The sequence below is a fragment of the Ranitomeya imitator genome, chromosome 1 (genome assembly GCF_032444005.1).
Source record: "Ranitomeya imitator isolate aRanImi1 chromosome 1, aRanImi1.pri, whole genome shotgun sequence".
Classification (NCBI taxonomy): domain Eukaryota; kingdom Metazoa; phylum Chordata; class Amphibia; order Anura; family Dendrobatidae; genus Ranitomeya; species Ranitomeya imitator.
Window position 1 is genome coordinate 602,447,552 of NC_091282.1, and position 12,755 is coordinate 602,460,306.

The 12,755-nt window shown below is 48.8% G+C and overlaps 1 protein-coding gene across 1 annotated transcript; it reads left to right on the forward strand.

Annotated features, from left to right (window-relative positions):
• Nucleotides 1–4,553: 4,553 nt before the first annotated feature.
• Nucleotides 4,554–7,311, forward strand: LOC138657960 (uncharacterized). The gene is made up of 5 exons (XM_069745548.1): nt 4,554–4,844; nt 4,925–4,963; nt 5,158–5,350; nt 5,510–5,666; nt 5,787–7,311. The coding sequence occupies exons 3-5, from the start codon at nt 5,257–5,259 to the stop codon at nt 6,592–6,594; spliced, it is 1,059 nt and encodes a 352-aa protein (XP_069601649.1). The 5' UTR covers nt 4,554–4,844; nt 4,925–4,963; nt 5,158–5,256; the 3' UTR covers nt 6,595–7,311.
• Nucleotides 7,312–12,755: the final 5,444 nt, after the last annotated feature.

Sequence of the window (12,755 nt, forward strand, 5' to 3'; positions counted from 1 at the left end):
TGCGAAATGCAGGTGCAAGTCGAGCAATTTCATCTTTACCCCTTATAGGCATTCTCAAATCACAGGGTCCTCAGGGGCTCATTTCCTCTTTATATACATACCTATTATCCGTGGGAGATGGGTTCACTATTAACTCCTTAAAAAAGAAATGGGAGGGACTCCTTCCCGATACACTGGGAGAGGAGTGGGAAGATATTTTGGAATCTCCAACTAAAGTTTCTCCCTCAGTTAACAATAGGATGACCCAGCTATATATTACATATCAAACTTATCTGACTCCGACACGACTTTTTAAAATGGGCCGCCTTCAGACGTCAGACTGCTTACGGTGTCACGCACATGATGCGGATTTTACCCACATGATATGGCGGTGCCCGGTAATCCTTCATTATTGGAAAGAAGTCACGACATTGTTAACGTCTTTATTGTTAATCCCTGTCCCACTTGAACCATTGACTTGCCTATTTGGGGTGTGGGATACAGAGACCTGGGATCACCATACTGGGATCTTCCTTCGAGAAGTGCTCTTCTTAGCACGAAAGGTACTGGCATTAAGGTGGATGGGTAGCTCCTCCCCGTCTCTCAGAGCTTGGATTGACCTGGTGAACTCGGTTATCCCATATGAAAGAACACTGTACCATAATAGAGGATGCCCAGGTAAATTCGAAAAAATTTGGGGTAGATGGAACTCATCTCATCATACTCTGTAGTCTGCGCGGACTAGATATATGCACGGGGGGGAGGGCATGGGGTTTGGGGACATCGTTGCAGAGCAAACTTGAATCTGTTTTCTTTTGGCGACTTATTACTAAAGGTTAAAGTTGTTTAAGTTGTATAGTAGGTATTTTGTAGGTACTAGTGATTCAACATGCACAGTCTATTGCCTCTGAACTTTGGATGCGATGATGTTTGTAATCATTTGTATCTGATGGTATGTTTAATAATGATAAATGTAATATGTGCAATGTTTGTCTATTCTGAAATTAATAAACGAATTAAAAAAAAAAAAACACTGACTCACCAGTGACGTCACTAGGTGAAGTCCTTCATCTTTTCTTTTCATCTTCATCCAGCACAGACCGCCATCACTTCCAGCCAGGGCTCGTCTCTGCAGGAAATAACACAGTTAGCTAGAGCACCGCTTGTAGAACACATTACTTAATTTTTTCCCAACTTCTAAACTACACCAGATGAAGAAAAAAAGGCGATATAGTGTCGCTCTGCACAGTAACATTACCGCCTCCCGCATTTAAAGCAGTATCCTCAGAAAATAAAATAAATACATCATTGCAGTAATAATATCCCTTAATTAGCCCTTATGGTAATAATATCCCCCATTATGACCCCCATGTATCTCATTCCTGGCTCCAGCCATATGTTCTCCCATCCTGCCCTCATGAGTATCCATTCTGCCCCCATGTGATGTCCGATCCTACCCCATCTGTTCCGTGATCCTGCCCCGTGATCCTGCCCCATCTGTCCCGTGATGCTGCCCATCTGTCCCATGATCCTGCCCCCTTTGTCCCATGATCCTGCCCCATCTCTCCCATGATCCTACCCCATCTGTCTTTATTATATCCATCCTGCCCATGATCCTGCACCATGTGTCTCCATCCTGCCCCATGATCCTGCACCATGTGTCTCCATCCTGCCCCATCTGTCTCCATCCTGCCCCTTGGACCTGCCCCATGATCATGCCCCATGATCCTGCACCATTTGTCTCCATCCTGCCCCATGATCTTGCCACATCTGTCTCCATCATGCCCCATGTCTCCAACCTGCCCCATCTGTTTCCATCCTGCCCCGTGTTTCCCATCCTGCCCCCCAACCTGCCCCGTGTCTCCCAACCTGCCCCATGTCTCCCATCCTGCCCCGTGTCTCCCATCCTGCCCCCTGTTTCCCATCCTGCCCCCGTGTCTCCCATCCTACCATGTCTCGCATCCTGTCCCCTGTGTCTCCATACTTGCTCCTGTGTCTTCATACTTCCCGTGTCTCCATTCTTCCCCCTGTGTCTCCATACTTCCCTGTGTCTGCATACTTCCCTGTCTCCATTCTTCCCCCGTGTCACCATACTTCTCTGTGTCTTCATACTTCCCTGTGTCTCCATAGTTCCCGTGTCTCCATACTTCCCCTGTGTCTCCATACTTCCCCCGTGTCCCCATACTTCCCTGTGTCCACATACTTCCCCGTGTCCCCATACTTCCCCGTGTCCCCATACTTCCCTGTGTCTCCATACTTCTGTGTTTCCATTCTCCCTGTTTCCATTCTTCCCGGTGTCTCCATACTTCCCCGTGTCTCCACACTTCCCCATTTCCATTCTTCTGTGTCTAGATACCTCCCTGTGTCTCCATTCTTCAGTGTCTCCATACTTCCCCCTGCATCTCCATTCTGCCCCGTGTCTCCATACTTCCCTGTGTCTCCATACTTCCCCCTGCATCTCCATTCTGCCCCCTGTGTCTCCATACTTCCCGTGTCTCCATACTTCCGTGTTTCCATTCTCCGTTTCCATTCTTCCGCGTGTCTCCATACTTCCCCGTTTCCATTCTTCTCTGTGTCTTCATACTTCCCTGTGTCTCCATACTTCCTTGTGTCTCCATACTTCCCCGTGTCTCTATACTTCCCCATGTCTCCATACTTCCCCGTGTCTCCATACTTCCCCGTTTCCATTCTTCTGTGTCTCCATACTTCCCTGTCTCCATACTTCCGTGTCTCCATACTTCCCCCTGCATCTCCATTCTGCCCCGTGTCTCCATACTTCCTTGTGTCTCCATACTTCCTTGTGTCTCAATACTTCCCCCTGCATCTCCATTCTGCCCCGTGTCTCCATACTTCCGTGTTTCCATTCTCCGTTTCCATTCTTCCCCGTGTCTCCATACTTCCCCCTGTGTCTCCATACTTCCCCATTTCCATTCTTCTGTGTCTTCATACTTCCCTGTCTCCATACTTCCTTGTGTCTCCATACTTCCTTGTGTCTCCATACTTCCCCGTGTCTCTATACTTCCCCGTGTCTCCATACTTCCCCCGTGTCTCCATACTTCCCCCTGTGTCTCCATACTTCCCCATTTCCATTCTTCTGTGTCTTCATACTTCCCTGTGTCTCCATACTTCCTTGTGTCTCCATACTTCCTTGTGTCTCCATACTTCCCCTGTCTCTATACTTCCCCGTGTCTCCATACTTCCCCCGTGTCTTCATACTTCCCCGTGTCTCCATAGTTCCCCGTTTCCATTCGTCTGTGTCTCCATACTTCTCTGTGTCTCCATACTTCCGTGTCTCCATACTTCCCCCTGCATCTCCATTCTGCCCCGTGTCTCCATACTTCCTTGTGTCTCCATACTTCCTTGTGTCTCCATACTTCCCCCTGCATCTCCATTCTGCCCATACTTCCGTGTTTCCATTCTCCATGTTTCCATTCTTCCCTGTGTCTCCATACTTCCCCGTTTCCATTCTTCTCTGTGTCTCCATACTTCCCCGTGTCTCCATACTTCCCCGTGTCTCCATACTTCCCCCTGCATCTCCATTCTGCCCCCTGTGTCTTCATATTTCCCCCCGTGTTTCCATTCTTCCGTCTCCATTCTTCCCCCGTGTCTCCATACATCCCCATGTCTCCATTGTTCCCCGTGTCTCCATTGTTCCCCCTGTGTCTCCATTGTTCCCCCCGTCTCCATTGTTCCCCCTGTGTCTCCATTCTTCCCCCTGTGTCTCCATTCTTCCCCCTGTGTCTCCATTCTTCCCCGTGTCTCCATTCTTCCCCCTGTGTCTCCATTCTTCCCCCTGTGTCTCCATACTTCCCCCTGTGTCTCCATACGTCCGTGTCTCACTTCCCCCCGTGTCTCCATTCTGCCCCGTGTCTTCATAATTCCCCCCGTGTTTCCATTCTTCCGTCTCCATTCTTCCCCCGTGTCTCCATACATCCCCATGTCTCCATACGTCCCCCTGTGTCTCCATTCTTGCCCCCTGTGTCTCCATTCTTCCCCCTGTGTCTCCATTCTTTCCCCCCCCCCGTGTCTCCCATTCTGCCCCTGTGCTGCTTTCAATGAAAAATTAAAAAATCTTTCCTCTTACCTGGCCGCGCTCCTGCGGCGATGCTCCCTCATGTCAGTAATGCCCTGGTGATATACTATACATTTATGTATTACGTGTCTATGCATTGTACCTGTGTGTTAAATGCAACAGGTACAGTTTATGTGAATAAAGTCTTCACTGGGGGATGGGCTCAGTATCAATGACATGAGGCAGCCTGTCAGAGAATACAGCTAGTGATTAGTGCCAGTGTTCCCCAGCTCTGAGCTCTCTGGCCGGTGCTGTGTGTGGATGAGAATCCTACACCAACCAGATAGCACAAAGCTCCGGGGTCACAGTCAGTAAATCGCTGCTTCTAGTCTCTGACTGCAGCCCCTGCCTCCCCTCTTTACTCTCCTAAACAATCGGACACATTCAGGCCGTTCTTTACCTCCTGTTCAGGGGGTGATTGAGGTCCTGCACAGCTTCCCTCCAGCCACCAGTGTGCAGACGCTGTTTGTCCTGCACAGGCTGGAAGTGTGTGCAGAGCAGGGAGAAGAAGGCATCTAGCAGGTGCCAGACAGGACGAGCCGGGAGGAGGAGCAGGAGGAAGAAGACAGATGGGAGATGCTGCACCGTGCACACAGTTGTGAAAGAAGTAAAGAAGCCTTACTGTTAATAAGTGACGGTGACGGGCCCCCTTGCCTCTGGTTCTGGGTGAGCTGAGGCAAAGGGGGGCGGGGCCCGAGCAGCCAGCATTTCCGGGCCCTCCTCTTTCCTCCTGATCTCCGGGCCCCATACACCAGTAAGGGCTGTAATGCCCTGATGGCGGCCCTGCAGTGAGGTGAGTATTTGCCTCGTCAGATTGGTAAGTATTCACTGTCACATCGGCACATGTGACAATTTGATTTTTCCTTTTTTTAGAGCACTTCCACTGAGGCACAGACCGGGCCGGAGCAGCGGGTACGTATACAAGGCTGACTGTCCTCATTGTAATATTCTTGAATCTTCCTTTCTTTACCCTTGAATTTCTTTAAATTTTTCTTCTGGAATCCTTTAGTATGTTGACTTTCGTATTCATGCCATTTCTCATCATCTGTTATCTTTCTTTTCCTTATGTGATTGAGCAAACTTTAATGATTTTCTTTTAATTTTAGGTTTCACGATGGGACGATGACCGTATCAACAACGACCTCCTAATAACCCTGGTCCAGGAGCGAGTTCCGTTGTGGGACAGCCGGGATCTACTGCATTCGATGAACAGCACGCTCCGCTGTTTATGGAATAAGGTGGCCCAAGCGTTGTGCGATGGCTGGGACAATGCCCCGCCATGGGTCCGTAATGCATTTGGTAAGTATTGCACTGCAGTGTGAGGCAGCAGAGACCTTGGCCGTGCTCTCTTGACTGTGTGTGATGAAAGAAACTCTTCGGAGTTTCTTTTATCACACACAGTTGTCTTTGCACAGCAAAAAGTCTATTTACTGACCATAATTTTTTTTTTTTTAACAGTGGACAAAGTAAAAACATGTTGGCGTTCCATGAAGGACCGCTTCAACAAGGAATTGCGCCAAGAGAGTCATGCTGCCAGTGGTTCAGGAGCAAGGACCAGACTGTACAAATATCATCACGTGCTGTCATTTTTAAGACCGGTTCTTCTCCAGAGAACGTAAGTTTTCCTCACATGCTCTCGGTTGTATTGCATTGACATAATCTGTATTTTCAAATTCCACAGGATTTAGCGTCTGGTTATTTTTTGGTATTAATTTTCTGTTTCCTTTTTTCACAGCACACACAGCACGACTGTCACCCCAGGTTCTGGAGCGGTCCTTCAGCCGGCAGCCACGGACCCGTCCCAGCCATCCAGCAGCGCAGCAGCAGGTGGGCCTTCCACACTAACTGGAGACCAGGGAGCTGGACCATCAGGTCTTCCCCTTTCGCAGTCCTCTTCCACTGCACCCTTTTTTTGGGGCTCATCCCGGCAGCGACAGAGGGCTTCGGACAGGTCACTCATGCCAGAGTTTTTGCACTTGAGCTCGGTTTTACACGAAGCAATCAAGGCTTTAGGTGACCGAATGGATGTTTCTCATAACCTCTTGAATTGCCGTATCCAGGAGGTCACCAAAAGCCTTGATCAAGTGAAAGCCGACCTCCAGAGGCCAGCTCATCATTTTTTCAACCAAATTGAGCAGGGCATGTCGGAACACCTTAGCCCTGATCTCCAGCTCAGTGTGATGCAGGCCTGCAATGCTGCTTTTGTGCAGGCTATGCAGCAGAGTCGGAATTTAGAGCAGACAGTGGCGGCATATCCAACTGTGCCGTCACTGTCACGATTAACCTCCATGCCGACCTCTGCTGCATACCACTGCACGGCCACCTCAATTCCTTCCACAGGTGGACTCCACTACAGCGCCAACACCATGACGAGTGCAGTTGGACATCCCACCGCCACCACCGTGACAACCGCAGCTCTGGCTTGGACCTCCTCCACTGACACCACGATGCAGCAGGACCCTGGCGTGGCTTTTCGGACCGCCCCCCCGATGCAGCAGGACCCAGGCATGGCTTTCCGGCTAGGACCCACCCCGATGCAGTAGGACCCAGGCATGGCTTATCGGAGCGGCCCCCCCTGATGCAGCAGGACCCTGGCATGGCTTATCGGACCGCCCCCCACCCCCTATGCAGCAGGACCCAGGCATGGCTTATCGGAGCGGCCCCCCCGATGCAGCAGGACCCAGGCATGGCTTATCGGACCCCCCCCATGCAGCAGGACCCAGGCATGGCTTATCAGACCGGCCCTACCACGATACAGCAGGACCCTGGCAGGGCTTTATGTTCCCCCCACCACCACGACGCAGCAGGACTCTGGCGTGGCCGAGCGCTCGACAAGCGCAATGGACTGTGAGACAGTGCAGCCGGACCCTGACGTGTCTCCCGCCACCACACTACAGCATATGAGCCCACCAAGACGTCCCCCTACCAGGCAAACCGAAACAAAAACTCAGAAAAAAAAAAAACTCTTAGTATTCCTCTCCCATCACCTTCCGATGTGTCTGTATTGTCAGTTTTGTCTCACCCTTCCAGTGCGTCTCAAGCCTCTCATGTGTCAAGCCCCATCCCCAAACTTTCAGACCCTTCTAGTTTCATTGCCCCTTCTCCTGCCACCTCTGCGTCGTCCACGGTTAGCCAGGCCTCAGTTCTTCACACCCCCCGTTTACATCACTCTACCCCAAGCCGTCGCAGTACAAGCCGTCGCGGTACCAAAAAATAAGTTTTAGACTTTGTTAACTAAATAAAAAAAGTTTAATTTGCCGCAATTATATTTGGTTTATTGTGTCTATCGCCGCCGGCAATACACACGTTAACGCATGCGTCTAAAAAAACGCAGCATTTGCACGCATTTACATGCGTTTTTTCATGCGTTTGCAAACGCGTTTAAGACGCTGCAGATCAAAACACAAGTGTAAAACCAGCCTAACATGGACCCGTGGAAGCGCTAGTGCGCGAAACGGCCGTCGTCCTGTCTTTCACTCCCCGCTCCCTCACTCAATCCTGCCGATGCCGAAAAATGTCTGTAGCCAGCCATGAATTTAGCTAAAAAACTGGGTGAGTGCCACACTTTTTCTTCTTATTTATGCTATATGGATTGTGGACTTCACATGTAGAGCACCATCCATTTCAGCAGCGAGCCCAGGATTGTCCTATTCACATAGGATCAAAGTCTTTCATATATATGTGAATTGTACAGCTTTCAGTGCCGGTTGTACCCGCTTTTTTCTTGGAGAATATTACTAGATTGTACCTGCCGTGCCTCAGACCACACATGATTATATTACTAGATTGTACCTGCCGTGCCTCAGACCACACATGGGAATATTACTAGATTGTACCTGCCGTGCCTCAGACCACACATGAGGATATTACTAGATTGTACCTGCTGTGCCTCAGACCACACATGAGGATATTACTAGATTGTACCTGCCGTGCCTCAGACCAGACGTGATGTCATTACAAGATTGTACCTGCCGTGCCTCAGACCACACGTGACGATATTACTAGATTGTACCTGCTGTGCCTCAGACCACACATGAGGATAATACTAGGTTGTACCTACCGTGCCTCAAACCACACATGAGGATATGACTAGATTATACCTGCCTTGCCTCAGACCACACATGAGGATATTACTAGATTGTACCTGCTGTGCCTCAGACCACACGAGGATATTACTAGATTGTTAGATTGTACCTGAGGTGCCTCAGACCACACGAGGATATTACTAGATTGTACCTGCCGTGCCTCAGACCACACATGAGGATATTACTAGATTGTACCTGCCATGCCTCAGACCACACATGAGGATATTACTAGATTATACCGGCCGTGAGTCAGACCACACATGAGGATATTACTAGATTGTACCTGCTGTGCCTCAGACCACACATGAGGATATTACTAGATTGTACCTGCTGTGCCTCAGACCACACATGAGGATAATACTAGGTTGTACCTACCGTGCCTCAGACCACACATGAGGATATGACTAGATTATACCTGCCTTGCCTCAGACCACACATGAGGATATTACTAGATTGTTCCTGCTGTGCCTCAGACCACACGAGGATATTACTAGATTGTACCTGCCGTGCCTCAGACCACACATGAGGATATTACTAGATTGTACCTGCCATGCCTCAGACCACACATGAGGATATTACTAGATTATACCGGCCGTGAGTCAGACCACACATGAGGATATTACTAGATTGTACCTGCTGTGCCTCAGACCACACATGAGGATATTACTAGATTGTACCTGCCGTGCCCCAGACCACACATGAGGATATTACTAGATTATACCGGCCGTGAGTCAGACCACACATGAGGATATTACTAGATTGTACCTGCCGTGCCCCAGACCACACATGAGTATATTACTAGATTGTACCTGCCGTGCCTCAGACCACACATGAGGATATTGCTAGATTATACCTGCTGTGCCTCAGACCACACGAGGATATTACTAGATTGTACCTGCCGTGCCTCAGACAACACATGAGGATATTATTAGATTGTACCTGCCGTGCCTCAGACCACACATGAGGATATTACTAGATTGTACCTGCCGTGCCTCAGACCAGACGTGAGGATAATACTAGATTGTACCTGCTGTGCCTCAGACCACACGAGGATATTACTAGATTGTACCTGCCGTGCCTCAGACCACACGAGGATATTACTAGATTGTACCTGCCATGCCTCAGACCACACGAGGATATTACTATGTTGTACCTGCCGTGCCTCAGAACACACATGAGGATATTACTAGATTGTACCTGCCATGCCTCAGACCACACATGAGGATATTACTAGATTGTGCCTGCCGTGCCTCAGACCACACATGAGGATATTACTAGATTGTACCTGCCGTGCCTCAGACCACACATGAGGATAATACTAGGTTGTACCTACCGTGCCTCAGACCACACATGAGGATATAACTAGATTATACCTGCCTTGCCTCAGACCACACATGAGGATATTACTAGATTGTACCTGCTGTGCCTCAGACCACACGAGGATATTACTAGATTGTACCTGCGGTGCCTCAGACCACACGAGGATATTACTAGATTGTACCTGCCGTGCCTCAGACCACACATGAGGATATTACTAGATTATACCGGCCGTGAGTCAGACCACACATGAGGATATTACTAGATTGTACCTGCCGTGCCCCAGACCACACATGAGGATATTACTAGACTGTACCTGCCGTGCCTCAGACCACACAGGAGGATATTACTAGATTGTACCTGCCGTGCCTCAGACCACACATGAGGATATTACTAGATTATACCGGCCGTGAGTCAGACCACACATGAGGATATTACTAGACTGTACCTGCCGTGCCTCAGACCACACATGAGGATATTACTAGATTGTACCTGCCGTGCCTCAGACCACACATGAGGATATTACTAGATTATACCTGCCGTGAGTCAGACCACACATGAGGATATTACTAGATTGTACCTGCCGTGCCCCAGACCACACATCAGGATATTACTAGATTGTACCTGCCGTGCCCCAGACCACACATGAGGATATTACTAGATTGTACCTGCCGTGCCCCAGACCACACATGAGGATATAACTAGATTATACCTGCTTTGCCTCAGACCACACATGAGGATATTACTAGATTGTACCTGCTGTGCCTCAGACCACACGAGGATATTACTAGATTGTACCTGCGGTGCCTCAGACCACACGAGGATATTACTAGATTGTACCTGCCGTGCCTCAGACCACACATGAGGATATTACTAGATTGTACCTGCCATGCCTCAGACCACACATGAGGATATTACTAGATTATACCGGCCGTGAGTCAGACCACACATGAGGATATTACTAGATTGTACCTGCCGTGCCTCAGACCACACATGAGGATATTACTAGATTGTACCTGCCGTGCCTCAGACCACACATGAGGATATTAGTAGATTATACCGGCCGTGAGTCAGACCACACATGAGGATATTACTAGATTGTACCTGCCGTGCCCCAGACCACACATGAGGATATTACTAGATTGTACCTGCCGTGCCTCAGACCACACATGAGGATATTGCTTGATTATACCTGCTGTGCCTCAGACCACACGAAGATATTACTAGATTGTACCTGCCGTGCCTCAGACAACACATGAGGATATTACTAGATTGTACCTGCCGTGCCTCAGAGCACACATGAGGATATTACTAGATTGTACCTGCCGTGCCTCAGACCACACATGAGGATATTCCTAGATTGTACCTGCCATGCCTCAGACCACACATGAGAATATTACTAGATTGTACCTGCCGTGCCTCAGACCACACATGAGGATATTACTATATTGTACCTGCCATGCTTCAGACCACACAAGGATATTACTAGATTGTACCTGCCGTGCCTCAGACCACACATGAGGATATTACTAGATTGTACCTGCCTTGTTTCAGACCACACATGAGGATATAACTAGATTGTACCTGCCGTGCCTCAGACCACACATGAGGATATTACTAGATTGTACCTGCCATGCCTCAGACCACACATGAGGATATTACTAGATTGTACCTGCCGTGCCTCAGACCACACATCAGGATATTACTAGATTGTACCTGCCGTGCCCCAGACCACACATGAGGATATTACTAGATTGTACCTGCCATGCCCCAGACCACACATGAGGATATTACTAGATTATACCGGCCGTGAGTCAGACCACACATGAGGATATTACTAGATTGTACCTGCCGTGCCTCAGACCACACATGAGGATATTACTAGATTGTTCCTGTCGTGCCTCAGACCACACATGAGGATATTACTAGATTGTACCTGCCGTGCCCCAGACCACACATGAGGATATTACTAGATTGTACCTGCCGTGCCCCAGACCACACATGAGGATATTACTAGATTATACCTGCCGTGAGTCAGACCACACATGAGGATATTACTAGATTGTACCTGCCGTGCCTCAGACCACACATGAGGATATTACTAGATTTTACCTGCCGTGCCTCAGACCACACATGAGGATATTACTAGATTGTACCTGCCATGCCTCAGACCACACATGAGGATATTACTAGATTGTACCTGCCGTGCCTCAGACCACACATGAGGATAATACTAGATTGTAACTGCCGTGCCCCAGACCACACATGAGGATATTACTAGATATTACCTGCCTTGCCTCAGACCACACATGAGGATATTACTAGATTGTACCTGCCGTGCCTCAGACCACACATGAGGATATTACTAGATTGTACCTGCCGTGCCTCAGACCACACATGAGGATAATACTAGATTGTACCTGCCGTGCCTCAGACCACACATGAGGATAACACTAGATTGTACCTGCCGTGTCTGTTGTGAATTCCGCTCTTGGGCTCCCTCCGGTGGTTGTAAGTGGCACTTTTGTGAGTTCTGCTCTTGGGCTCCCTCTTATGGTTTCTAGTGGTATGGCTGCTCCTTGGAGTTAGCTGTCATCAGCTGCCTCCACTTATCGTCTCTTCTGCTCCACTATTTAAGTCTGGCTCTTTCTTCAGCCTGTGCCACTTGTCAATGTTTCCTGGCTGGAGTCACATCTCTGCTTGGATTCTCCTGGTTTCCTGACCAGTTCTGCAAAGATAAGTTCTGGCTTTGCTCATTTCAGTCCACATGTTGTGGACTTATTGTTATGTGCATTCTATATTTGTCCAGCTTGTCAGTATGGAATATTTCTGTTAGCTGGAAGCTCTGGGAAGCAGATTTACCCTCCACACCTTTAGTTAGGTGTGGAGATTTTGTAAACTCTGTGTGGATTGTTTTGTAGTTTTTATACTGACCGCACAGTATCCTTTCCTGTCCTATCTATCAAGCTAGACTGGCCTCCTATGCTAAAATCTGATTTCATTTCTGCGTATGTTATTTTCCCCTCCTCTCACCGTCAATATTTGTGGGGGGCTATCTTTCCTTTGGGGATTTTCTCTGAGGCAAGATAGGTTTCCTGTTTCCATCTTTAGGGGAAGTTAGATCTTAGGCTGTGCCGAGGGGTCTAGGGAGTGTCAGGTACCCCCCACGGCTATTGTTAGTTGCGCTGCTAGGTTCAGGGTTTGCGGTCAGTACAGATACCACCTCCTTCAGAGCTTGTCTCATGTTGTTCCTAAACCACCAGATCATAACAGTACAAGTGGCCAAAAATGAATTAAATGTA

Coding starts and splice junctions, on each gene's coding strand:
- LOC138657960 (XM_069745548.1), top strand. CDS start 5,257: ATGAACAGCACGCTCCGCTGTTTATGGAATAAGGTGGCCCAAGCGTTG. Junction 5,351..5,509: donor ATGGGTCCGTAATGCATTTG/GTAAGTATTGCA, acceptor TTTTTTTAACAG/TGGACAAAGTAAAAACATGT. Junction 5,667..5,786: donor CCGGTTCTTCTCCAGAGAAC/GTAAGTTTTCCT, acceptor CTTTTTTCACAG/CACACACAGCACGACTGTCA.